This window comes from Haliotis asinina, chromosome 10 (assembly GCF_037392515.1).
Source record: "Haliotis asinina isolate JCU_RB_2024 chromosome 10, JCU_Hal_asi_v2, whole genome shotgun sequence".
Lineage (NCBI taxonomy): Eukaryota > Metazoa > Mollusca > Gastropoda > Lepetellida > Haliotidae > Haliotis > Haliotis asinina.
Genome location: NC_090289.1, coordinates 48,522,820 through 48,549,839, shown reverse-complemented (window position 1 = coordinate 48,549,839; position 27,020 = coordinate 48,522,820). Strand labels below are relative to the sequence as shown.

The window sequence follows — 27,020 nt, the reverse complement described above, 5'->3', positions numbered from 1 at the left end:
TATTGACTGGAATTCGTCTCAAACTGTATATTGACTTATTCCAGAGCAGTTTAAAAGCATCATTTTCCAGGACGGCCTGGACATGTTCAGGGTCGTACCATGGATGGACCTTGGGGTCAAAGCCACAGGCATGGCAGAGACGATAGTAACAGCAGCAAGCCATGCCATCATGTCCTTTAAGATATAATCTTTGTGCCGAGGAAGGGCATCCACTGACAAGGTGTTAGACAGTCTCTGTAAATTCTTTGCAAAGACGACATTGTGAGTGGGAAGTGACTGGTCCTGAGCAGCAAAAAAGAAGCCCTCAGTTTCGCATTTCAGACCAGCCGACTTCATCCAGGTGGAGGAGTCGGTTGGATTGCTGTTCTGTTCTACACACTGCATGTACACACCATGCAATGGCTTTTCAGACAGACTCTCCACAAAGGATTATTTTTTTGAATGACATAAATAATTATTTAATTCATTCATGAAAGTTTGCATGTGAAAAGGAATCACTGTCAGTAACACAGAAACAGGGCCTGATAACCTGCATTCCTAAAGAAAATAAACCTAAAATGTTTTTGAAAAACTGGAGGCCTATCTCTCTACTAAATACACCTTACTAACTAGCTTCAGCAGTAATAGCTAATGAGTGAGTGAGTTAATATTTAACGTCACATTGGCAATATCTCAGCCATATCGTGACGAGAACGTTTAATACTGAATTGAAATATATCGATACTATAAAAACCTGTCAACGAGGGACAGTAAAACAACTAGAATATCACAAGTATGATTAAAACTAGTGTGGAAAGTTAAAAATAATATCACTATTCGGACAATACAACATAAAATCAGGCTATAGATTGCCAACAACAGAAGGTAGATCACCATACTAGGGACCATGGGGACATACAGTACCTTTGCTACCTGCATGGACCCTAGTTGGATTTACATCATCCCCTCAGCTGTTAGCAATTTAGACACATCTAGCCAAAAATTAAAAATACACATATACTACGATTAAAAACAGTGGAAGTCTAAACGTACAGGAAATGTTTTGGGACTTACGTACCCTCTCAGGAGGACAATAATTTTACAATACTTCAACCCCTTTTGAGGGTACAGCCACTAACAATTCAAGTTATTAATCTAAACTACCATGAATTAAAATGCAGCTATCTACAGAACATAATAATCAAAATTCAAAGATGAAATCAATTTCTTTTAAAAATCTAAGAATTAAATGAGAACTTGCGGTGTTGAAAAGATCCTTAATTGTTTTTACATTGAAATATTTATCCCTTATGATGGAGAATTCAACACAGTCAAGCAGGATATGCTTGACCGTGGTTCTCTCATCACAAGGGATGCAAAACGGAGGATCCTCACCTTTCAATAGGTATGAATGAGTATATCTAGTATGACCAATACGACATCGCCGCATGATTACCTCTTCAAATCTGGACTGACAACCCAAGTGGGTATAACCAATATAAGGTTTTATTGCATGTAATTTATTTATACCCACTTGGGTATCCCACTTCTTCTGCATCAGATCACGGATGTAAGTTCTAATGCTAGCTTTATAATCACTGTATGGAATAAGAAGTGGTGTCACAGATTTGTTGAGTGCTGCCTTAGCAGCAAGGTCAGCCAATGTGTTACCAGAGATCCCTACATGGCTGGGCAACCAACAGAAGACGATGTCGTATTGGCCAGATGCAAGATCATTATACAATGCAATAATTTCTATTAAAAGTGGATGTTTGCAAGAAATATTTTTAATAGCCTGAAGGCAAGAAAGAGAATCGGAATAGACTATATATTGTTTACGTTTAGGGTGTCTTTGAATATATTTGAGAGCTGTTAATATGGCGTTAGCTTCTGCTGTAAAAATAGAACTATTATCTGGTAATCTAGAAGATATTGTTCTGGATCCAATGACAGTAGCACAAGCAACTGCGCCACCGTCCTTGGATCCATCTGTAAATAAGGGTTTGTAATTGCTATATTTATGTTTTAATTGATGATATTCTTGTTTATATTGTAATGCGTTTGTTTCTGATTTTTTAAATGATGTTAATGTTAGGTCAACTTGTGGCCTAACCAATTGCCAAGGAGGAGAAGAAAGAAGACGGGAAGGCAATATACGTTCCAGCTCAATACCGGCAGAAGAAATAAATGGTTTAATTCTGTGACCAAGAGGTGGAACAAGAGAAGCCTTTTTGTGATACAAATCCTGATAAAGCGGATTGAACACACAGTTATACGCAGGATTAGATTCATCAGAATATAATTTAGTAATGTATTGTAAAGACAGTTTTATACGGCGTTGTGTAAGAGATGGTTCATCGCCCTCAACGTATAGACTTTCAATGGGTGAAGTTCTGAAAGACCCCAGACAAAGTCTTAAGCCTTGATGGTGGACAGAATCAAGAAGTTTAAGGTTGTTTTTGCAGGCTCCACCATATACGATTGAGCCATAGTCGAGTTTTGAACGGACCAGTGATCGATATAGGTGTAAGAGGGTAGTTTGATCCCCTCCCCACTTTGAGTTGGAAACAACTTTCAACAAATCTAGTGCCTTCAGGCATTTAGCTTTGAGGGATTTAATGTGCGGTAAGAAGGTTAAATGAGAATCGAAAATTAAACCCAAGAACTTGGCCTCCTTTACAACTTTGATGGGAGAGCCATTTAAAGATAATTCAGGGTCCTTATGCGGCTTATATTTTCTACAAAAATATATACAATTAGTTTTGGATTTAGAAAATTTAAAGCCGTTTTCAAGACACCATTTGTTTATTTTATTTAGACACAACTGTAGTTGTCGTTCAATAGTATGCATATTTTTACCTCGACAAGAAATATTAAAATCATCCACAAAAAGTGATCCATCAATGGAATCGTTTAAAACCTTCGACAAACTGTTGATCTTAATACTAAATAATGTAACAGACAAAATGCTGCCTTGTGGAACACCCTGATCCTGATTATAATGATCAGACAGGGTAGAACCTACTCGTACTTGAAATTGCCTGTCTTTTAAAAACTCTGATATAAAAAGAGGCAGACGGCCTCTCAACCCAAAGTCATGTAAATCCTTTAAAATACCATGCTTCCAGGTCGTATCATAAGCTTTTTCGAGATCAAAGAAAATCGATACTGCATGTTGTTTATTGACCATTGCATTTTTCACGAAGGATTCTAAACGTACCAAATGATCAATGGTACTTCGATTTTTTCTGAAACCACATTGAATATTTGTGATCAGGTTATTGGTTTCAAGATACCAAGTTAGTCTATTATCAACCATACGTTCCATGGTTTTACAGACACAGCTAGTGAGAGATATCGGTCTATAATTTGATGGATCTGTATGATCTCTGTCAGGTTTGGGTATTGGGACTACAATGGCATTACGCCATGAAGGAGGAAATTTTCCAGACGTCCATATTTTATCAAATATGTCTAAAAGTGTGACCAGGCATGGCTCAGGTAAGTCTTTCAGTAACTGGTAATGTATATTATCATCACCCGTTGCAGTGTCATAAGCTTGCTCAAGAGCATTATGTAGCTCATGTAATGAAAACACTTCATTATAATCTTCACCGTTATTTGATTCAAAATTAAGTTGCGTCTTTTCCTGTTGTTTCTGATATCTCTGAAACTCAGGAACATAATTTGCTGATGAAGAATTTTTGGCAAGAGTTTCGCCAATTTTATTTGCAATTTTACATTTATCCGTAATTAAATTCTCACCATCTTTAAGATGGTTAACAACCGATTTTGTGCATTTGCCTTTTATTCTCTGAATCATGTTCCATACTTTGGACATAGGCGTTCGTGAATTAATTTTGGAAATATAGTTCCTCCAGGATTGCCGTTTGTTTTGCTTGAAGGTACGACGTGCCTTGGCATTTAGTATTTTAAATTTATTTAAGTTATGGACAGTTGGGTGTTGACGAAAATATTTCTCTGCCTTTTTCCTGGCTTTCCAAGCATTTTTGCAGTCTGCATGAAACCATGGCTTCCGTACATGTGGAACTGTAGAGGACCGTGGTATACACTCGTCAGCAATTTTATTTAAGGCATCAGAAAACACCTTAATAGGATCAGCAATATCCAAGAAACATTCGGGTCTTAGGCTAGATGTGCATAAGGTTTGAAATAAAGACCAATCTGCTTTGGAAAAATTCCATCGTGTGTGAGATGCAGAATCAGTTGGAAAAGTTCCTGATAGTATCGTAGGAAAGTGATCACTTCCACAAAGGTCATTGTGGACTGACCATTCAAATCCATTAAGTACAGTAGAGTCTGCAAGAGACAAATCCAGAGAAGAGTAGGTGACAGTTGCAGGATGCAGGTACGTACTCGAACCATCGTTGTATATACACAAATCGTTATTGGAGATAAAATCTTCCAGTGTTTTACCTTAAGTGTTTGTATTTGTACCACCCCAGAGTGGATTATGGCCATTAAGATCACCCATCATAATGCAGGGTTTCGGAAGTTGATCATAAAGAGCTTGAAGATCAGACAAATGAAGTATGGAAGAAGGCGGAATATACAGTGAGCATATTGTATAAGCAATATGAAGAGTTAGTCTCACTGCAACGGATTGAAGGTTAGTTTGTAGTGTTACTGGGCTGTGAATAACATTCTGCTTAACAAGGATCGATGATCCACCTGTGGCTCTTTTTTTGAGGGCGACAAACTGTGGGCCCTAGAATGGACGTTTTCAGAGACGTCCATGTCCTCGAGAGATCCATATTTGTTATATAGCTGAATTCTATTTTCCGAGCCTTTGGGGGCTCTGCCACTTTGTTTTTTGGGAGCATCGTGCTTCAGTCTAGTTTTGCTTTTCACAGCTTGCTGACTATCAGATGATGACTGAGACTGTGAACTTGATTGAGAAGACGACGTATGATTAGATGACGGTTGTGAAACTTCCTCTGACGTACTAGGTATTGACTCCGCAGTTTGAGATGATGTAGCAGGATATAGATTCTGTGGAGAGTTGCCTTTTATCCAAGTCAAGTTTGTTTGGCAGCTTGTGGTTGATTTAGATACTTTAGGGCTTAGCTCGATTGGTGTTTTGGTTACTGAAGCATAACTTTCTGTCAGCTCAGATCTCTGTACAAGTTTCTTGGCATCAGAAAAACCTATGTTCTGGGTAAATTTGATCTTGTTGATCTGCATTTGTTCTTTCCAAATTGGACATTCTTTAGAGAAAGAAGAATGATCACCTGAACAGTTGGTGCATTTCTTAAAAGTACTTGTACAATCTTCAGTTGTGTGTGTCTTTTCACCACAGTGAGCACACACAACATACAATGTACACGTATTCACACCATGGCCATGCTTCTGACATTTAAAGCATCTCAGCAGATTGGGAATGTAGGTGTCAACAGTGATATTACAGTAACCTGCCTTCAAGAACTTGGGAGCAGTTGGTGACGAAAAGGAAAACAGGTAGGTATTTGTTGGAACAGTTTCATTGTTTTTACGTGTTGAAAATTGTTTTACATAGAGTACACCTTGGTCTTTCATTTCAGTCGCGATGTCAAGTTCTGTCATGTCAGAAAACAACCGATCACGGTCTCTGACGATACCTTTGCTCGTGTTTAACGTCTTGTGAGCAGAAACACTAACTGGAATGCCAACAAACGATTTTGTACTCAACAAATTGACTGATTGCTGCCGTTTCCCGCACTCAACCTGCAGTACACCTGAACGTAACCGTTTAATGTTCTTAACTTCCCCGGCAATACCTTGAATACCCTTGGCAACTGCAAACGGGTTCAGTTTTAGAGGTGTTTTGTCAACAGTCTCAATCACAAGAAAGCGTGGTCAAAAGTCAATTGCTCTGGACGGTCGAAGGTCATCATCATCAACATCATTTTCAAGAGGACGTTTGGTTTTTTTGGTGGGGATTTCATAAGCCATGTTTAGGGTTAGATTTCATCATTCGAGCTCCCCACCCACCACGGAGTATCACAAGGACAATGCTAGAAACAAGCGGATCTCCAGCTTGCAGCACCAAGGATACCCGGATGATATACTCAAGCAGAATAATATAAAAGTAATTATTCCACCTGATTGGCCCATGAGCCACCACCTTCTGGGCTTACGACTCTGGGCAAAAACATACATAACATGATACATTTGAAATAACAGTCTCAAGATAGGACTAAGCATGAAACATAAAATTAACAATTTCATAAATTGTGAGCATACACAGTTGCAGCTCAGGGTTCGGCGTGACCAGCCGATTGATAGAACTGGGCCAGTTCTACCACCCGTCTAGGTGAAGTAAGGGCCAAAGTGGTGTGTTGGGCAAACGGAAAGCAGTTAAAAGCCCAAATGCCCTCAACCACCAGGTTCCCGTCCTCCACCGACACGGGACGCAACCCACGGCCAACAGGTTGCCCAATTTAGTCGCCTCTTACGACCAGCAATGGGGTGCTGTGGACACATTCTGTCCCGGGTCCACACGGGGGAAGAGCACTTAGCGTTACCCAGCACCCACCACGAGGAGGTGGCTCTTCATGGGTGCCGTAATAGCTAATGGAATTAAAAGGATAATTAAAATATTCCTAGAATAATACATGAGGATCAAAAGGGGTTTGTACCAGGCAGAGATACTGAAGTTACTAGAATGATCTACGACACAATGGAACACACGGAGGCATATCAAGTACCCGACCTTTTGGTTCTTATCGATTTGAAAAAGCCTTTGAGTCCGTGTACAGAAAGTTAAGATTAAATGTACTGAATTTTTAATTGTTGGTCCAAGTATACTGAGATGGATTAATACGTTCTTCAATGGCATGCAGTCAAACGTTGTTGTTAATGGCTTTGCTATTACCTTTTCCCCGTATGCAGGGACTGGCGTCAAGGAGATCCAGTATCGCCATATATCTTCCCCTGTGCTGAATGTTTGGCAATACCTATTACACATAATAAAAAACATTAATGGCATAAATACCCGAGATGAAGAATTTGTTGTAACAAGGTTGTTATGGGTAGGCCGAGGAAAAGGATCAGGCACACGTCATGTGCAGATTGGAATTTAATCTGGTCACAAAGCAATCTTTAGGAATACAATTTGATGTGGACGTAGAAAACATGATAGAATGGAATTATTACGAATAAAAGAATATCAAATGAATCTATGGTCAATTCAAAATCTAACTCCAATATGAAGAAGTATAATTCTGAAATCACTATTACTTTCTAACCTTAACCGTCTTTTTTCACCCATACCATCGCCTCCGGATACGATACTCAAACCCGTTCAGGCAAAATGTTTTAAATTTATGAGAACAGGTAAACCACATATAATCATGTTTTAAGCATGCCACGAAGGTATGGAGGAATAAATGTGCCAATAATAAAGGAAATAATTTGTGCCAAAAATATCTTGGATAAAAGGACTACGAAAAGAAAATGTTCAATGTAAAATATTGGTTGATAATTGTGTACTCGAAAACTATAGAATAACCATCCTCAATATATCACAAGAAGTATTGTCCCTACCTTGTTCAATAACCTTTTCGAAATTGGAGACCAGACAGTCTTTTATTCAAATTGGTACGAGGAAGGAATACACTTTGTATAGGACTTGCTTGATCCTGCTAGTATGGACGTTTGTTCACATGAAGAATTACAAAGGACATTCAATATTAACACTAACTTCTTAAGATACCAGACTATAATATCCTCTGTGAGGAAGTTTCTTAAGAGGAACAATTTTTCCTTTATAAAGTCCAGGCAGTTTAATAGGATTCCCTTTAATGTATTTCACCTGCAAAGTACAGTGAAAGGAACAAAAGTATTTTACACTTCACTGATTGACGCAGGTTTCAACAAATCATATGCATATAAAAGGTAGGAAAGAATATTTCAGAAACAATATAACTCCAAATTGTTGGAAAATACTTATTTAATGGCATACAGTTGGTGGTGACCTCATATGGTTACATTACAAAATAATTTATGGAATAGTACCAACCATCGTATTGTTGTATAAGTTTGGACACAAAAATTCCATCATGTATACTTTTTTGTGGAAGAGAACCTGAAACTGCCATGTATCTATATTACGAGTACAGCCACGTAAAAGAACTTTGGAGACGTCTGACTACTTGGCTGAAAATTGCTGCAGACGGAGAAATTACATTTAACGCAACAACCCACAGAATGTTGTGTGTCTGATAACAAAACAAGTGAAAATTGTTGCCGTCAATCGCTTCTTGGGGTCGGGTGATGGTGTCAGTACGCACAGATTTCAATCGGATTCCGTAGTTTGTGCCACGTGGGTTGTTTGTGTGTGCGAAGCAGCGAGAGTTGTTGAAGCTTGTGGCATATACTATATCGGATGCTTCGCCCCCTACTTCGCTTCCAGGATAGAAAATGCTATTGAGGTTTGTTTTCATCGAGTTATAGTATCAAGACTACTTACTGCACGTTGCTGACGAAAAGGATTTTGCCTGAACATAACGATTTCTTCCTCGGAAGCAAGGTTGTGGTCGAAGTTACAATATTATTGTCAGTAATATCATATTGTAATGTACGTCTTTATATTTCGTCTTATAATTCTAATTACGTTATAGTCATACTTGTATGCATTTTGAAACTTAATAAAAAGAAGCGATCTGTTGATATTTATAGCGAATGGATGGTTTGACAATGTAAATCATAATTCGCACACACGCCCTAGTATGTTGTCGGCATTATTACACTTCACGACCAAAACAATGATTATGTTGAATGCTATGACAACAAAACAAATGACAAATATCAAACTGAAAACAAATTAAAGTTATAGGAGCAGGCTATTACCTTGTTCGAGGAATGTGTCCATCAATATCCACAAAAACGAGTGATATATTATTCATCTGCAGATTTCCCAAGTGATGTGTCCTTTAACAATCTAATATACGAAATTTATGTATCGTTTCAGGTTTTTCACACTGCTGTATAGTCTCATTGGTTACCCAAGATAGCACACCTAGCAACTAACTGGAAAATGTGCGTCATTCTTTTTAAAAAGTAATGTAGTTAACCAATAACGAGCAATCAATCAATGTATTGGCGGTAAATCCTTTGAAAGAAAGATGTTGTTTTTACACAGACATGACACAGTGCATTCAGTATGGATTAGTAAATGTACGCACATAACCACTAATTTTGACCATTTTTTTTATATTTTGACAAATCCCCATTTAAATTCGCATAGAACTAATTAATCAATCAGCGTGTTATCGGTTAATTCTTTTGATCGATCTAGACAGAAGAAATGCCACATGGGAACCTTTGTCCGGTAATCTAAGTGGCGTTACGACTAATTATACCGGTTATACATTCATTAACTGAGCATCAAATGAATGATGACAAATAACGTGTAGGTTTATACCACCTAACACGGATTACAACCTAGCGACACGAAGTGATTTTGACAGAATCGTCTATGAAAACAATGGCTGTAACTCGGAAACTAGGCAAAGCAGGAGGCAAAACTAAATGATAGTAGATTGTGAGAACGTGTAACTTTCATTTTCAACAACAGCTGTCGCAATTTCAGGTTTGTACAAACCTGTAAACGAAATAGTTTACCCCCTGAAATGTAGATGAATTGTGCATAGACTCTCATATCTATACCTACTATTACGTCACAGAGACGCGCTGTTCTGATTGGTTGAAATTTCGTTTGCGGAAATTGATATTTATAACATTGTATTAGTCATGTGCAGAGTGCCCGAATGTGAAGAATTCCTGTCCGTAAACCCACCAATACATGTATATGTATGTATATATGTATGTATATGGGTGAATGTACGCATATCTTTGTACTATATACGTTGTAGAGTGGGAACAAAAAATGGAAATAAAAACACCCAAAACAACAAAAACAAACACAATTAACATCCTTAAAGCGCTACGTTAAAGGCACGCCGCTTAAACGCTAAATTACCACGATACGAACTTGACGTTGTGACCCAATAATAACTATCACTTAATCAATAATAATAAAAATTACAGAAAATACGCTCTCGTAACATTGGTTCTTGGTCAAAAGATGCCATGAATGTCCAATAAAACTTAATTTTTAATCTTCATAAAACAATTTACAGTCGCTATGTCAAAAAGTTTCACAAGGGGCATAAGCCTTCTTCCTGATCTGGTCACCACACGTCATCCTTTCGGAATCATAGGTTCCTCAAAGGAAACATTTCGAGATCTAATGTTGGGAACTGTTGGGACAAAGTGAAGTTTTAGTATCTACGAGTAGTATAGACAATAACGGTTTTGGACCACGTCTGATATAAACTGCTATCTATCCAATAAAGCCTTTGTAGCCTTCTTTCACCTTCCATCCCTTTTATTGGCTACTTTTCGTTCGCACCCAACATTTACTGGTCACTAGGTTATGGGGATATCAGTGAAACAATTTAATGTGAATCTCCTATGAGTTCTTTGGTTTCCATGTTATTAACCTGTCTGGCTTGTATCCGTTAGTCTATGTACTTTTTTTCTCGTCTTCGCTGATGACGGTCTTTCTACGAGACCTGGACCGGATTCCTCGTTACATTTTGCGGTATTCTGTGAGAGAACCAAGCAGAGCTCCTCTTCTGAGATTTTGCTGTCCATGAGTGCCGTGGAGATATGATCACTTATAGTGTCCAACTTTGCATCGGCTAGTATTCTGATTTCATCATTTTTCAATGCCTTACGATGCACGGGATCTTGTTACTTTGAGACTGTCACCACATAGCTAGAATATTGATGAGAGTGGTGCAAAACTAAACCCACTACTTAGCTCACTCCCGCTTATGATGCAATCTGAGGGATGCAAACTTAAACGTCAAACCCACCAACTCTATTGATCCAGCCACTATTTCGATACACAGCACTACAGGCACAGCTAAGATGGTAGACAGCAACCTGACACCATATGCTCCTAACACCATACAGGTAGTCATAGGGGCAGTGTCAATCCCGTCGATGGTATTGCTGGCTCTCTGATATTTCTCATACAGTGACCCGTACATATCGTGGTCTTGTTCTAACTAACCTTTAATGTCTCATATCTGTTTCAACCAGAATCCCTCTACAGTTTCCAGTGTCTTCGCCGCCTCCTCTATGACTGGGTACAGTCACATTCCGTGTGCATATAATATACTTTAAGAGATCAAATTTAATTGTGTTTTATTTAAGTTATCATAAGTGTATTATAAGCTTATTTGGTTTGCATTATTGTCTGGGAAGATGCATTAAAAGTCAACGGGTGGATCACCATATAAGTTAAACCTACTTTGGCCAATTGAGATGGGTGTTATCGGACTCCATTCGTCTGGTAATTCTGTTCTGATACGGCAAACTAGGTGATCTTCCTCTTTGTGTTCCCAGTGTATTATCAATCCAGATAAAATTTGGAGTTCTGATCTTTGAAAATTACTTGGGGTTTGTGTGAAAAGAAGAGTGTGCCATGTGACCCCGGAATATGTAAAAGATCTTCCTCCAGGTAGTAATCAGGAGGTAAGTTGAAGCTTAAATGTGAAGGTACGTCTGAAATAAGTGTGTGTGTGTGTGTGTGTGTGTGTGTGTGTGTGTGTGTGTGTGTGTGTGTGTGTGTGTGTGTGTGTGTGTGTGTGTGTGTGTGTGTGTGTGTGTGTGTGTGTGTGTGTGTGTGTGTGTGTGAATATATATCACAGTAATCGCCTACATTCTTACAGCCCAGTTTCTGGTTATTAACCTTTACCAAGCTGTCTAGAGACGACTACAGAAACTGAAGACTACGAATCTCAACCCATTTAGTGAAAAGGATATATATCTTTCTCTATTGTTTGGGATACAACATATGTTGCCTTTAACCTTTGAAATAGCTTGCATAATCAAGTGTCAATCATATCCGCGAAAATTGTGATAGAAAGAGATATGAATAAGTTAATGATTTATTCTTAACTTCAAGTTACATTCATTGTCACTTGAGGTGTGGGTTTATTGAGTACAGTTGTGCAGCTGTGCATTGTGACGTCTTGTCCTGCCGGTTGTATAAACAATATGTATTCACATTTATACATTCATGTTTTAATTAGTATACCATGACAACCCACGTAGAAGATTTTGTTACCACTTGTGAAAAAGCAATAAAAAATAAAACTTTCACTGATTTGATATGGGAGCAGTAGGAGTTGGGTTGTTGACAACTGTCATAGCCACATCGGTGGTTCAAAGGTTCATAAACAAAGTTCTTCTATAAGCGAGGATGAGAAGGATACAAGAAACCCAATCAGCATTTATTACAAAAACCTAATACATAATAGAAGATACACGTTAAACTGTCTTGCTGAAGTCAATGTTTTGAATTGATATATAAATACCCAACAGTCTTCTTCTCACTATGAAGACTGTTTTTACAGGGGAAATTATTCCTGTTATGGAATTTATTTATTTATATGAGTGAGGGGAGGATAGTTTCTTATTCCATGGGTTATATGGGGTGAGCCCATACCCCCATTGTTTATACTACTGCTTTATATCTAAAATTGATATTGTTAACTCCAGGGTGGTAACCCAGGTTAATCTCTTGTGCTGCCGCGACGAAAACGACTTGGTTCTGCCGTCGTTGTACTTCTGTTTTCACTGGTACAGCAGTGTGGAATGGTGCCTACCTTGTGTGTTGTCCAATGTGGTCAGCTGATCAATGTGAATGGTACAGGACTAGGTCGAGTAACCTTATACCTGTGACAAAATTAGGATCCTGTTGGCCAGCGTTGTGTCTTCATTCAGGACTCGATCGATGGTTTCCCAGATATGGCTGAACTGAGATCGAAGCTGTTCTCAATTTGAGAAAGCTGATTCCAGTTGAGTCTGTCTCTCATCTTGCAAGTCATGCAATCATATTTTGATGATGGGTTTTACTTTCTCTCATTCAGTTTTCCTATGTTGTCCACAAGTTCTCCATGAACAGTTCACATGGCCTTGTTCAGCCCTCGCAGTTCTTGAACAGGGAATTCCAGAACATTTCTTTTGCACGCTGGGGCATGTCGCCTTCAACGGTGCTGACCATGGTGACTGGCGAGCTTTTACAAGGCAAACGGTTTTCTAGTGCGTGCCTTCACGAGATCCACCATGCCTGAGCCTTCAGCTACAGCGTGCCCTTATCATTAATGGTAAACGTGGAATAGTCTTGGTACTGCAGCTCTGTCAGAGCCGTATGCCAGTTATGTGACCATCACCAACAATCCCAGAAAGATAGACCAGAACCAAATGCTGCTGCCTCAATTTCACACTCTGTGTGAGAATGACCTCACCGTACGCCTGAGGTTCAAACTCACATGCAGAACATCGGCATGTCATCGTCAAGAAAACCACCATCAAGATCAGTGGTAATGAGTTGTTGAGGATTGACGACAGCGACGTGTATTACTGCTACATGCACCTCTGGAAAAACGAGGGTGAATGCGTGAACGACGTATACCAGGGTATCAGTAAAGGCTAGGATGCGCTTTGGACATGGCTTCACACAAGACCACCTAGGCAAGCTCCCGTGGGTGAAAAGGCCATCTCTGAAGTGTACGGTAACAGGTTATACATGCCACTTGACTTCGAGGTGCTCATAAGGCTCGTGCCATTTTACTAGGTCATTCTAGGTGATAGACTGCAATACGAGCTGATGTTTAATGACTGCCTCAAAGTGATGTGTACACCTAAAGGCAATAAGGCTAGTTACACCATAGACAACATCTCTTTGGACTTCCACATGGTCACTAGCCAGGAACTGGTCAGGCATATTCACCACCAGTACTCGGGGAAGGTGGCCATCCTGTATGATAGCATCCTGCATAGAACGATGAAGGGACAGCGAGAAGTTTTTCAACCCTGAGATCACAAAGGTGGAAGTGACCGTCCAGGGCATGCCCAACCAACTGTTCAGCCATGGTGTGAGGGCACCCCAGCAGTGGTACAAGATAACAAAGCCCCCAGAACTTAACAATGTAGCTAACGAACTGGACCTTTCCACAATGCAAGTCAGTGAATACCTGACCATTAATTACGTCATATGGTTCAGGGATGACAACAGGCTATATGGCGGTGGGTGCCACATCGACAATGGCAGCAAGGGGATAACCATCCAAATCACCACAAAGGCAACACACAAGCAGGTTGAAATTAATCCATAATCATCTGTACACGATTATGGATGTGCAGCTTAATATAGGCAATGGGAAATTCGTGCAGACAATGTATTTATCTGCCCTGCGACCTGCACTACGCTATAGTGTGAGTGCAGGCGGGTTGTGGGATGCTGGAGGGATGTGTTCGATAACAATGTTATCATGTGCCCTACCCTACCTTGGGTGATGACAGACCTGAACATGCACGGAGTGGGCCCGTGAACACACTTACAGGATTAGTTCAAGGCTTATCGCAAGAAATTCATAGGGGAGGAGACACTGTTTATCCTGGTCAACTGCAGGGCAAACAAAGAGATAGCAAAAAAGAGAGACATGCTATCGTACCTAGACTTCTACGACTGACATGCTCAGCACAGCTTCTGGGTGCCGACGTAGGAATTCAACTTGGTATTGAAGGACCGCAGGGAACAGACGCGCTGGGTGGCCTTATTCCACTGCAAGGACAGGGATTCGTTCAAGGAAAACTTGAGCGAGAACAATGTAATGAGCAAACTAGAACCCGAACAAGTGAAGAAACATCTAGCTGAAAGGAAGCATACCAAGCTCTTGCCAAAAACCAATTAAGCTTACCAATTGCTTAGCAATACTTAGTAAATGCTTAGCATTTATATTTTTTCCCTGACGAATGCTCTACTGCACCACTGATTTCAGTCTGATGACATTGGCTGGTGAGACAAGTGGTTTTGTGGTTGATAGCCGACACCACTTGAGGCAGTCTCGCTACCCATCCAATCAATCGTTTCTCCATGGTCATCTCTCTCATGTATAGGTACCCAAACCCGCTGGCTACTTGTGTATGGTGCTAGCTCCTTTCCAGTACCCATGCATCCTGTAGTAAAGAGCCTCAAACTTTCTCTCTTTCCATTACATCATATATATCTATGTCTTTGGTTTAATTTTTTCATATCCATAGATGGCTATCCAACGCTTTGTGTCCATCAGAGACAGGGACGTCTTGGTTATAGTCAGTCTGTATATCCTATCACTGTCGCTTCTTGGCATGTTCACCTGAGGTCTGAATGTGCGGGTCTTGAGCGGGGCCTCCTTGAACCTGACCTGTCTGATGTGCTTTTCGTCACGTATTTCTTGAACCCCTTCACCCTCTGGAGTACATCTTCGGCCTCAAACCCATGTACTTGGAGATGGGTGTGCTGCTACCCTCGCCCTTCATCTTGCCAAGGACCTCCTTGCTGACTTGGCTATCCATGGCATCATCTTTGAGGTCGAGGATACACATCCCCACATAGAACCTGTACAACACGTTGTACAATACTTTCAACAACACGTTGGGAGTGGTCGTGGTGGTAATCATCATGGGTGATGGCAGAGCCGGTCAGGTTGTTTTGAGGTTTATTTTGAGTTCAAGGTTGAACACTTTGTGGGCAGCACCTCAGTACCGGCCAGTGATGTGGCAGTGACCTCTCCCGGAATTTCTGTCCAGGGGTGGGATATCGCATGGCAGCAAAGGTATGCAGCTTTTCCTGATAGTTTTCTCTTCTTGCTGTATCAAGTGAGGAACTTGCAGCCACATCAGGACCTTAGACTGGAGCTTTGGTCTGCCCACCGGATTGAATGGCCATGTACGGAAACCCACAGACCTTGTGCTCCTGCATTTTGTATGTAAATGATTTATCAGGGGACGGCTCAATGGTGTCAAAGTGCTTGATGAAGGCTTGAAAGTTGGCGTAATGATGTAAGGTATGGGCATCTGGTTCTTGTGGTTGTTGAATTTTAGGACCATGTTGCCTGTTTGGGGCATATCAATGTGCCTATGGCATGTTCAGTGGGTACAACTCCAAGATCTACCATGCTGTGCTGATGTAACAGCTCAATAAGCTCGGCCTTCTGTAGGCCCATGCTCTTTCGCTTGTAGTTTGGGTTGTTTCACAGTGGGAGAGGGTTGTATACCAAGTAATCGCAGCAGCTGAGACTTCCTCATTCAGGAGTAACTGACTATACCTCGTTATCTCCCAATCTGCCTGAGCTCTGGGACAGTAGGCATTACTATACGCAGGTGTTTACAATCTTTTATTGGGTTTCTAGCTGGGGAAGGCAAGTAACTCAGTCAGTCTTATCTACCAGGTCAAAAAACGTAAAGAGGCGCCCATAAAATCCTTAGTGAAATATCACCTTCAGCAAGTGGAGGATGTTTAGATCGAATACTTCCTTGGTCCACCATTCTGTCCTGCATGGGTTATGTTCCAGGTATTCTCATATGTTTTGCAGCAAGATGTTAACATTCTTCTACCTCTGGTTTAGTCTCTATTTTTTTTGTCTGGATAAGAAACAATTTGGAACATGTTCATAGGTACTACTCTCCATCTCTTCGAGAAGTGTTACTGTCACCATGATTTGAAATTTGAGGCTTCCGAGGTCATACAGTTCCTCACCGAGTTTGCTAATAATCAGAGGTTTGAGACCGATATCTGTAATTTGATCACCATACATTATCTTCCGGGGATGTAGTTAGCTCGAACTGTAGATTATTCATTGTTATTATACCTTATTGTAAGCCAGTCTCTAAATCAGAGTGAAAAAATGATAATAAGGCTGCCCATACACCTCTTTCCTGAGGAAACTCTTACTTTCGTTTATGTCCTTTTTCTTCTCGCAAATAAGTTGGTGCCAGAGTACATTTGGTCCGTAGTCTCTACATAGGCAGTAGTGACATTTTGTTCCAGTACCGCACACAAAACATTTTCTAATACTCCTCATGTGAAAACAGCAATAGCTCTCCTGCAACAGGTCTCGGTTTTCCCCATAAGCATGAATGACAATGATACGGAGTATGTCTCATCTTTGGTATGCCCATGTGCGTACCTTGTTTTACAATCAACACAGTTGACCCAGTATGACGAAGACCAATTCCTGGTATTTTTGCCCCGGGGATGGTGCATAGTCCTGCGAGGGTGTGGGAGGTCACCAAGGGGTTCAAGGTGTTTGCTGGTCAGGATGTTGCAAAGTGTAGTCTATATCTTTGAATGTTTGAACGGCATGGTTTTGATCATTGGAGTTGACCGTTAATGAAACTGAGTCTCTGCATACGTTTAATTGCGTGGCCTGTAGTTGCTCTTCAGCTGTATCGTGCCATTTTCATTCTGCTCCTGCCTTGTCCGCAATACCTTAGTTCTGAGAACAGGTAATTGCTTCCCAGAAAAGGTTAGGGCATGCACCAAAACCACGCCGACCATCATAGCTATCATAGCCATCCTACATATATCTGTATTCACTTCAAAATATTTTCCGGTATGATCCCTTGTTTTATGGGGAGATCCTTGGTGGCTATCGCCATAAACTGGTACATGATAAGCATACCCATATCCTGTAAGATTGAAGTCGAGCTTGGTAGTCGTTTTTTTAGGACCATCTTGGTCAACCAAGCATATACTGTGGCTACAGTGGAAACGACCGTGGCATGGTATGCGTCGTTAAGGAACGTTTCCCCTCAGACATGATGTACGTATACTCTTAAAAAAAAGTAGGGGAACTGTACTTTCAATGTACGATTGTTGAAATTGGGAGATATATGGGATTTAATCAATGTTGATACAATAATAATGGATGTTTTGAGAATACATATGGATTTCATTCAACGCGAAGCTGTTCATTCAATTATCCCCCTTGTTACGGGACTGGAGTATGACAAGAAAATTTCAGGTTTACAATTTTCAGTCAGTAGTGTGTGATTTGACCCTGAATACCCTGACCATGCGGTAAAATTATTAGAACAAATGGTCTACAGTGATTTATTGACCTGCTTGGAAGACGTCAAGATTCCTAATGACACCCCTTGCACGTGTATGAGGCTCCCACGTTGTGCACTTGCTCCCCATACATTGCATTTGCGTGTAGTGACATCGTAAAATGATGCTGCATACACAAGATGAATATCATTGTAACGTTCCTCAATAGGTTTTCCTCGTACCAGACTTCAAAATTCAGGTTCCCCTACTTGTTAATTATAGCATAATATGGGAGTTGACCTCTACTTGTGCGGCTGGGGTTGGCCTTGATGATGGCTTGTATAGCATAAATAGTATGAGAGTAGCCGCAGCAGCGGTTGTGCCTGCACACTACCCATAGAGTGTAGTTCCTCTTGTAGAGCTTGGATAAGCCACCTCTTCTACCAGCTGTGACTCGCTTAGGGTTCTTCTTCATGGTGACTTATGTTGGGGTTTCCTCCTCTTCTGGCGTCGGAATCACTTCCTGGTCCACCTGGTATACTATTACTATTATTTTTTCGTGATAATTACCGCCGTCACTGGGGCTAGAAACATGCCATACTTGTGGTGCAACACACAGCTTACAGAGCTCAAGGCATGCTCAATAAATGGATAATTCTCTAGGTCTTCCCACAGATAAAGTCGGTGTTCCAGGGTAATATGGTAAAAGTATGATGCCATGCTGGTGTAAATCTGGGCCATAGTCGACCTTATAGTCTTTGTAATCTCGACCCAAGCCGTAACTCGTACCTGGCATATAGTTTATCGATTTCTTTGGCAGGCATTTTCTGATTTTTTTCTATGTTGGTATTATCACCAAGGTATCGTTTGGCCTTGCTGCTCACCGCCAGCATCATCAGTCTATCTCGCTTATCATCGCCTTTTTCTTCTGCAGTCAATTGTTTTTAACAGCACGTCACACTCCGTCTTATAATGTATAAATCGAATTTTAATACTAACAATATAATAACCAATACACATGAAACTTATCGCAATTAAAGGTTTGGTTACTCACGGTGAGAATTTCAAGTGTCAACATTTAATATAAATAACTGACATTTCATATGACCTCTGAACAGTAAATTAGGGGGGCGAATGAAAAGTAGCTGATAAATGGGGAGGTGAGGTGAAAGGAGGCTACAAAGGCTTTTTGGATAGATAGCGGTTTATATCAGACGTGCTTCAAAACTGTTATTGTCTATACTACTCTATGGAAACAGGTGTCTCCTGATCCATGTCTAATTCAGACTGAAACTTGAAAGTTTCTCCAGCTGTCGGTGTAGTCGGTTGCGGTGATAGTCTTGCGCTGATTCTCCAGTAACAACATATGATCTGGGGTGTTCACTGAGGTGTTGTTTTATGTGTGCTGGCTCCCATTGCTTAGTTACTGGATCCTGTATACTTACACTTTGCCAGGTCTGAGTTCAGACAAAAGATTAGTTACTGTCATGGTTACCAAGCACTTTATTTCTCCATTTTTGTGGAATGTGTTCTCGTTCATTTCATGTTTGTTCACGACTGGTACGTTTGCCTGTAGTTTTCGATTACAAAAAACTAGAGCAAAAATAACTGGTTCGCTTCAAACAAGTCAGAACCAGCAACTGTCCAAGGTTTGGGGGCGTCAATCAGTAGTTCCCTTCGATGTGACCTCTGACTGTTGAGAAACAGAGCACTTCTTGATTATCATGTCAGTGTCAGAATTGATGCCTTGGTGATCAGCATGAACTCGATTAAGAACTTCTGACTGTATTTGCTTTGGTATGATAACCCTGTCGCCATTAAAAAGGATGCCATCATGGATAGCGATTTTGTCATGATAGTTAAAAATATCTTGGGTTTCAGCATGACACTGATTCCTTGAAATCGTATGTCAGGTCATTCACATTAGTGTCCCCATTGTTATTGTATGTCAGTTCATGCACCTTATCATTGTTTTTGGTTTGAACATGTCTTAAAAATGGGATCCTGCTTTTGACTCAGAGTTTCTCGGGTTTGTCGCCTCTCATCCTCTTTTGTTACTATCTGTGTTAAATGCTCGCTAGGAAATGCACATTGTGGTCAAGTGATTCTGATTGTTACAGAAAGATCATGTCAAGCCTTGAGCTGGGCATTTAGCGCCACGTCCATGATCTAGTGCACACTTCCAACATTGCCTCGTTTTGAAAGGGGCTTTCTTGTAACCAGTTGTTCGTATGTTGGTACAGTTGTCATGGCTTGCTCTTGATATTAAGTCAAAGGTAATTGACGTCTTAAATGAAAATGTAAAGACTGAAACATTGAATAATAATGATATCGCCCTAGCCCACTGACCTGATGCTCCCTGTGGTGATCGTTCAAAACCATTAAGTTACGTTTTAGTGAGGATAAGGTTGATATTCTGAAATCCTGTGCAGCAATGAAGAGTAACGACTATGACGTCTCCAGCGACCTTACTGTCAGACAATGTGAACAGCTAAAGGATGCAGAGGAAAGAGGGCCGACAGGATTTTCAAAAATGGAAAGCTAATTACAAGGCCACACGATGACGAGGCTCCACGCGAAACAGACACAGACAGAACCATGAGAACGGGACGACCAGTGAGCAGCATGTCTTAGCGATGAAAAGAGGACGTAGCAATGAGGCCAAACCCCTGATCCGTACACTAAGGGAACTACGAAGCTAGACTAAAGTAACACAAATTATGTGACTTTCTTGTCTTCGAACATTCATGGACTGTATAAGAAACTTGATGACAGTGATGTTATTCATTTCACGTTGTATGTTTGCTTGAAACGTTCATCATAGACTTCATGAATATAAGGTGACTAACAGCGTACCACTTAATTTTTTCCCCCAACAGCTAATCTGTCAGCATCTTGCAGACACTCGGGTGGAGTGTTGAACTAATGACTAAAATCAGCAAAGTTTCAAAAATATTTGTTTAATCTACAAAATGACTCATTGTTTCGTTTGCATATATGTTGTGCAATTCTCCATTTTATGACCGAAGTACTAATTAGAGCTGTCTCAGTGAAAGGCTGGAGTTGGTTTTACTAGACAATTGGTCTGATATGTCTACTTTGCACACATAGCTATGTGCCAATTTGAATCCTTGCAGTAGTAATGAAAATAATCCTATTTTCGAAGATCATAATGAATTTGGTAATGACGATGTCTATAGAGATGTAGATAATGCTCCTGTTGACCAGCATGTGTCCTATGACAAAGGTGGGTGTTGTTGGTCCCAATATATTTGTCAAATTGTTTGATTCCCAAATACACTCTTGTTTATAGATCCAAACTTTGGGGCTACAGGGAATATCAAGCCATAGAAACATTTCACTTTCTTGCTTGCAAACGGCGTTTAAATATGTTAGTATGTCTACCCCTTATAATATGGTGTACGGTGAATGTGGCTTATTACCATTGTAGATAATTTCTTACTCTCGCTGTTTGAAGCACTGGTGCAAAGTGACAAATATGCAATAGCATCGTCTGCCAAGAAAAAAACAACATACACTATGATTGTGCATCTTGATGATATTGGTAAGAATACTTGGGCAGCCCGTATTCATCTGCTCTTATTTAGATACTGCTTTGAATTTGAATGGTTATCCCAAATCGTTGGGGCGTTAACGCGTTTACCAAACATTTTTTCACCATGTAGCTATCTATATCCTTAAACAAGGCTGGCATTCATCTTTATATGAAGTTCAAGATATGCTTGCTATCGTGAATTTATTATATCTTTACTCGAACCCGAGTTGTGTCTATAAAACGTACACAACAAAATCAAGGAACACATATTTATCTATTATTATGTCACAAAAGTTCTGTCCATTTTGTAATGCTATAGAGAATGAATTGCATTTCTATTTCTTTTTCCTGTATGTAATGAGATAAGGTAAATGTATTTTCCACAAAGACTGCGATCAAGTATCAATGCCTCAACACTGTATTCAATACTTTCTTTTGAGGCAACCATATTGCAATATAAGGTAGCTCTATTTATTTATCATGCGCATGTATTGAGAAAAGATTCAATGTATCGTGTGTGATGTATGTTGTACATGCTATACAATATTGCGCATATCAACTTTGTATATGGGCCTATGACCTTCATGCAATAAACTGAGGCATGTGGCCATTGATTACAGACGGGAGTGTGAAGTTACATTTTTGCTTAACGTTTTTCTTTTCAATCGTTTTGTCGTCGGCAACCATTGTTGGGTTTCAGCAGGAATTAGTCTGTGTCAAATAGTTCCTTCAAAGTCAATTTTTTTCCCCTTGTCATGCTTCCTTTTTGAAGAGTATATGAACTATCATTAGAATTGGTATTACTGGTAGGTTCTGTATCTGTGGAACATTGTCACTTGAGCGTACTATGGAAGTGGTAGAGTATTGTTTATTTGTTTATCGCTTCTACTATTTGGTTAGAATGTTTAACTTTGTCATTTTTTGCATTGAACGATATTGTGAATGTTTCTTTTAATGCGAATGCAGTGTAGGCTTTGTGTGTGAAATCTGAGTATTGGTGGAAATTGTATGAATTGTATTGATGTGTGAATTGTATGACGGCGTTATTTTACACGTAGTGTAATATGTATTTCTTGTGAATTTAAGTAATTGTTTGCAATACACAAAAAAGATTGATATAGTGATATAGTGAACTGTATATATATATATATATATATATATATATATATATATATATATATATATATATATATATATATATATATATATATATATATATATATATATATATAAGTGTGAAGTCCGGTAAGGTGGGGGGCTTCTATACATCAGCAGATATTGCCTGTGATGGGTGCATGATCGCGACATGATGGCGACTAAAGGCAGACGGCACTTTGTTATAATGTCCCATAGAAGACATGATCTTGGACAGGTCGTGTGTTTGTGACGAAAATATGTTGTAACCCTTGGAGTCCAAAACTCTACTTATACTTGAATGTGTACCAGATCTGGAGTGGACCCAGCGACAGAGGCCTAGTTGACGACGCATCTTTGACTCTTGTGTGACCTTCATGTGTGCAGCATGAACGGTCATTTAACAATACTATCTTTGAACCGAACATTTTAATCAGTTCCATATTCATATGTTGGCACAGATATATGCTTCCTTTCAAAAGTCTGGATTCACTTAAAACAGTCACTCTATGGTGTATGGTATTGTAATGTTTCCTTTCATGGTGACATGTTATAATATGCCCTGGGCAGATGTCTCAAAGTTCGGATAACTCAGTATTTTGTCTTGGTCCTATGAATATTGAGACAACAGAGCTCGGCTGTATATGGTTACATAGAAGGTTGATATCTCTACTAACCTGGAATCACCTGCAAACCCTGAGGAATTGCACGGGGATCTTACATCCAACTGCTGAAAATATCATGCATGTGAACAGCTGCATTTTGTTGTAAAGTTTTGTTAATATGAAGTCGCCAATTTTCACTGATTGTTATCATTTATTCAGCTCTTGACAATAATCTTTTCAACTTTACGATTTTGTTTTACAAGACACCGGTTTATGTGTAAATAGCATGTTAAAACAGAGTGGAGTATTTTGCGAAATGGAGTTTTTAACAGTTTCCGGTATTGAGCCAAACTGATTAGATGCCAGCTGTGTACAGTGAGTGTGAAGATGGGTGTTTCATGTGTGAAAGTTTGTGTTGTAATATCTTCTGAATACACTTGAGTTATGCATCTTCATATAGAGATGATGATGATGCCCAGAGGCTATTCCGTGACACCTTCATGCGGATGACGAGTTATGCGATCACCTGTAGTGATCATAAGAGGTGATCGGGTAGTGTAGTCATGCTATGTGACCTCGTACCCAAAGGGTGTGATCATTGCTTAGAATATAAATCACTGTTTTGCTTAGAGTCGATTGCTGACCACAAGCTGTGGTATCACGAATATTCTGAGTGTGAGGATGAATAACAAAACAGCAAATAAAAACTGATAAAATATATGGGGACGATTCTCTGTAAGCAAACTTTAAGACGTGTAAACGTATACAAAGTAGGTGTATGTGTCCACTTACCAAGTTCTGTGGGTTCCAGGTGTTACGTCACTCTGTGATGTAGAATGTTGCAGCCTCCTTCACAGATGCAAATGGACTGGTCGTTGAATGAGGCAAGGGGCTTATATACCCACTATTCCGCCAGTAAACTTCGCCGAAAGCTTCTTCTTATGCATCAGCGCTTTGAATGAGAGGTGCACCTTCACAACAGCTGTTGACATAAGCTAACAAAAGAATTCTTACTTGATACACATATAGGATAAATGTGTTGGAAAACGTGTTTCGTCACGCGGTGTAATCATTGAGAACATGTGACCATTTTGCCAGTCCGTTCTATAGTTCTGAAAAACATTCCACAGGAATATGAAAACAACTGTGTCAATGCCTGGACATATCAAATACAGATCTGACATATTTACATCGCAGCTAACTGCGTACGTAACAACTGACTGTGTGTATTTACAACTTCTTTAATATTTACAACACGACGGGACTACTTCTTGTCCGCCATCAGGTGAATGCCAGATTATGTTTACGAGGAATTTATATAGCATTTTACAGGAAGCCAGTGAGATAGTATTTGTCACATACCAAAGTAACCACAACAGAAGAATAGTTTGTTTTGCAAAACTTTATTCCTCCCCTTAAGATATAAGTAACCCCAATACCTATACTAAACTAATTCTACAGGTGCAAATACAACTAACTAATCTAATTACCTAACCTAGCTACATATACAGTTCTGTCTACCACTTATATTGCTAAAGTTCTAATAATACTACTACTACTACTAACTACACTAAAATCCTAATACCCTCACTAATATAGATAATGATTACATATAATCCCAATCAGAAACTAAACAATTGAACTAAATAACAATAAAGGAATTAGCCACTCAGAGAGAACACTTTCTCTTTACAATGTAATCAGAATGTCAGTGCACTTTGGTTCCACTTGGTGACGTCATGGTATTTGTGTGGTATCCCTCACACCCAGGCGATGGTTTCCCTCACGGAGTTTAAGGGGCCTGTGTAATGGTTGATGGCTGTGCCATCCACATCTCACATTACTAGGAGATACATGCTCCTTACACAACAGTGAAGACTCTTGTCTGTCTCCTTACAGGCGGAGATAATACCCCTCTCCTTACTTTAAGGATAACCGGCCAGTTCCGGGACACTACAATACAATATAAGTAACTACAGTTACTCAGTAAGACATGTGTCAATGTCTTATACTTTATGCATGTACTTTACTCCGATTTACATATTTGAAAGTGGAACAGTTTTTGTGGAACGATAACATTCAAATTTTGAATGGCTTTGTGGCTATATAGTGTTACAATATGCACATATATCTAGAAATACTACATCAGTAAAACAATTTCTTGCTACATCTACTCAATCAATAAATACAAAAGTAATAATGATAATAAAAACTTACGCCAGCCAGCGTGAGATGCAATCCCATACAAAAGTTGAACCCATACAGGTGAACACAGTGGTGATTCTGGCTGACTGTGCAGATTACTACCCTTCCTCACTATTTATATTGACCTCCCATACCCAAGCTACTCAACACCTCTCTATTGTTTACAAATTAACACCCCAGCTCTCTGGCCATACCTGGTCACGCTTCCCTGAACATAACCCTGTTCCCATAGTATTACCGAACATAATCTAACAACAACTCCCAACAATATATAACACACTCTAACAATACCATACTACATCTATTTACAGTACCATAAACTAATTATATAAACGAAATCATCTGTGATCTTGACATCACTCCCCTCTTCAAGTAATTGTACACAAGTACAATTATATATTACACTCAAGATCACATTTAAGTTTGTTTTAATGCATAAATATCATAAAACACAATTGTCTAAATGTACAATAGCACAGTAATACATAAGAAATAACTGCTGACAAATAATCTGGATATGCAGAGAGTACATTATTTACACACTGCCATACACATAGTATGACTAGGGTGAACACCGGCTCAAGAGATCAGCCCCAACATTCTCACTTCCTTTGATTGCACGAATTAGAAATCTGTAGGGTTGCAAAGTCAGGGCCCACCTCATCACTCGTCCATTGGTCATTTTTGCCTTGGTCATCCATATTAAGGGCTGATGGTCAGTCTCCAAAATAAATTCTCTCCCATACAGATATCTTTCTAACTTCTGTATTGCCCACACAATAGCCAAACACTCTTTTTCTATTGTAGAATACGCTCTCTCACGATCTACTAACTTCCGACTCACAAACAATATTGGAAATCGCTCACCTTCCTGTTCTTGTAGCAGTACAGCTCCGATTCCAATTTCAGAAGCGTCTGTTCTTACCAAGAATGGTTTCTTCAAGTCGGGTAGTTTCAAGATAGGAAAACTTGACATATGGGTTCTTAACGTAGTGAAAGCTAATTCCTGGCTTTCTGTCCATATTACCTTGTTTGGCTTTCCTTTCTTTGTGAGATCAGTTAGCGGAACTGCTATGGCTGCATAGTTTGGGATAAATTTCCGGTAGTACCCGGTCAGTCCCAACAACGCTCTCACTTGTTTCTTGGTTTGAGGTCGCTCCACATTTAGGATCTTTTCTACATTCTTACCTTCTGGTCGAATTAGACCACTACCCACCTTGTGCCCTAAAAAGTCCAGATGTTTATATCCCACTTTTACCTTTGAAGGTCGAGCTGTAAGATGGAATTGTCTTAACCTCGTAAATATTGCTCTCAGACTTACCATGTGGTGTGACCAGTTCTCAGTTCCTTCTATGATGTCGTCTATGAAGTTGTCTGTATTTGGTATGTTGTGCAATACTTGTCTCATCAGTCGGGAAAATACTGCAGGTGCATTAACTACTCCAAATGGCATCACCTTCCATTGGTATAATCCATCAGGAGTTATAAATGCTGTCAGTTCTTTGCTACTCTCTTCCATTGGAATCTGCCAATATGCTTTGCTTACATCAATTTTGGTAAGATATTTACAGTTCCGTAACCGTGCAAAGATGGAATCAGCTAATGGAATTGGTTCGGCATCAAATACGGTCACCTGATTCAGTTTGCG

At 39.8% G+C, this 27,020-nt stretch overlaps 1 protein-coding gene across 2 annotated transcripts in view; it reads right to left on the bottom strand.

Moving 5' to 3' along the window:
• The window catches only part of LOC137298081 (serine-rich adhesin for platelets-like), a 47,783-nt gene extending 23,656 nt beyond the window's left edge, over window positions 1-24,127 (bottom strand). The window contains exons 1-2 of one of the 2 annotated variants that reach the window (XM_067830148.1): window positions 23,960-24,096; window positions 6,854-6,935 (exon numbers count right to left, since the gene is read on the bottom strand). In XM_067830148.1, coding sequence (XP_067686249.1) covers window positions 6,854-6,902 — 49 coding nt within the window. In that variant the 5' untranslated portion in view covers window positions 6,903-6,935; window positions 23,960-24,096. Of the gene's footprint in view, window positions 1-6,853; window positions 6,936-23,959 lie in introns of both variants that reach the window. The other variant, XM_067830149.1, reaches the window with a different exon arrangement.
• Between the last annotated feature and the right edge of the window lie 2,893 nt (window positions 24,128-27,020).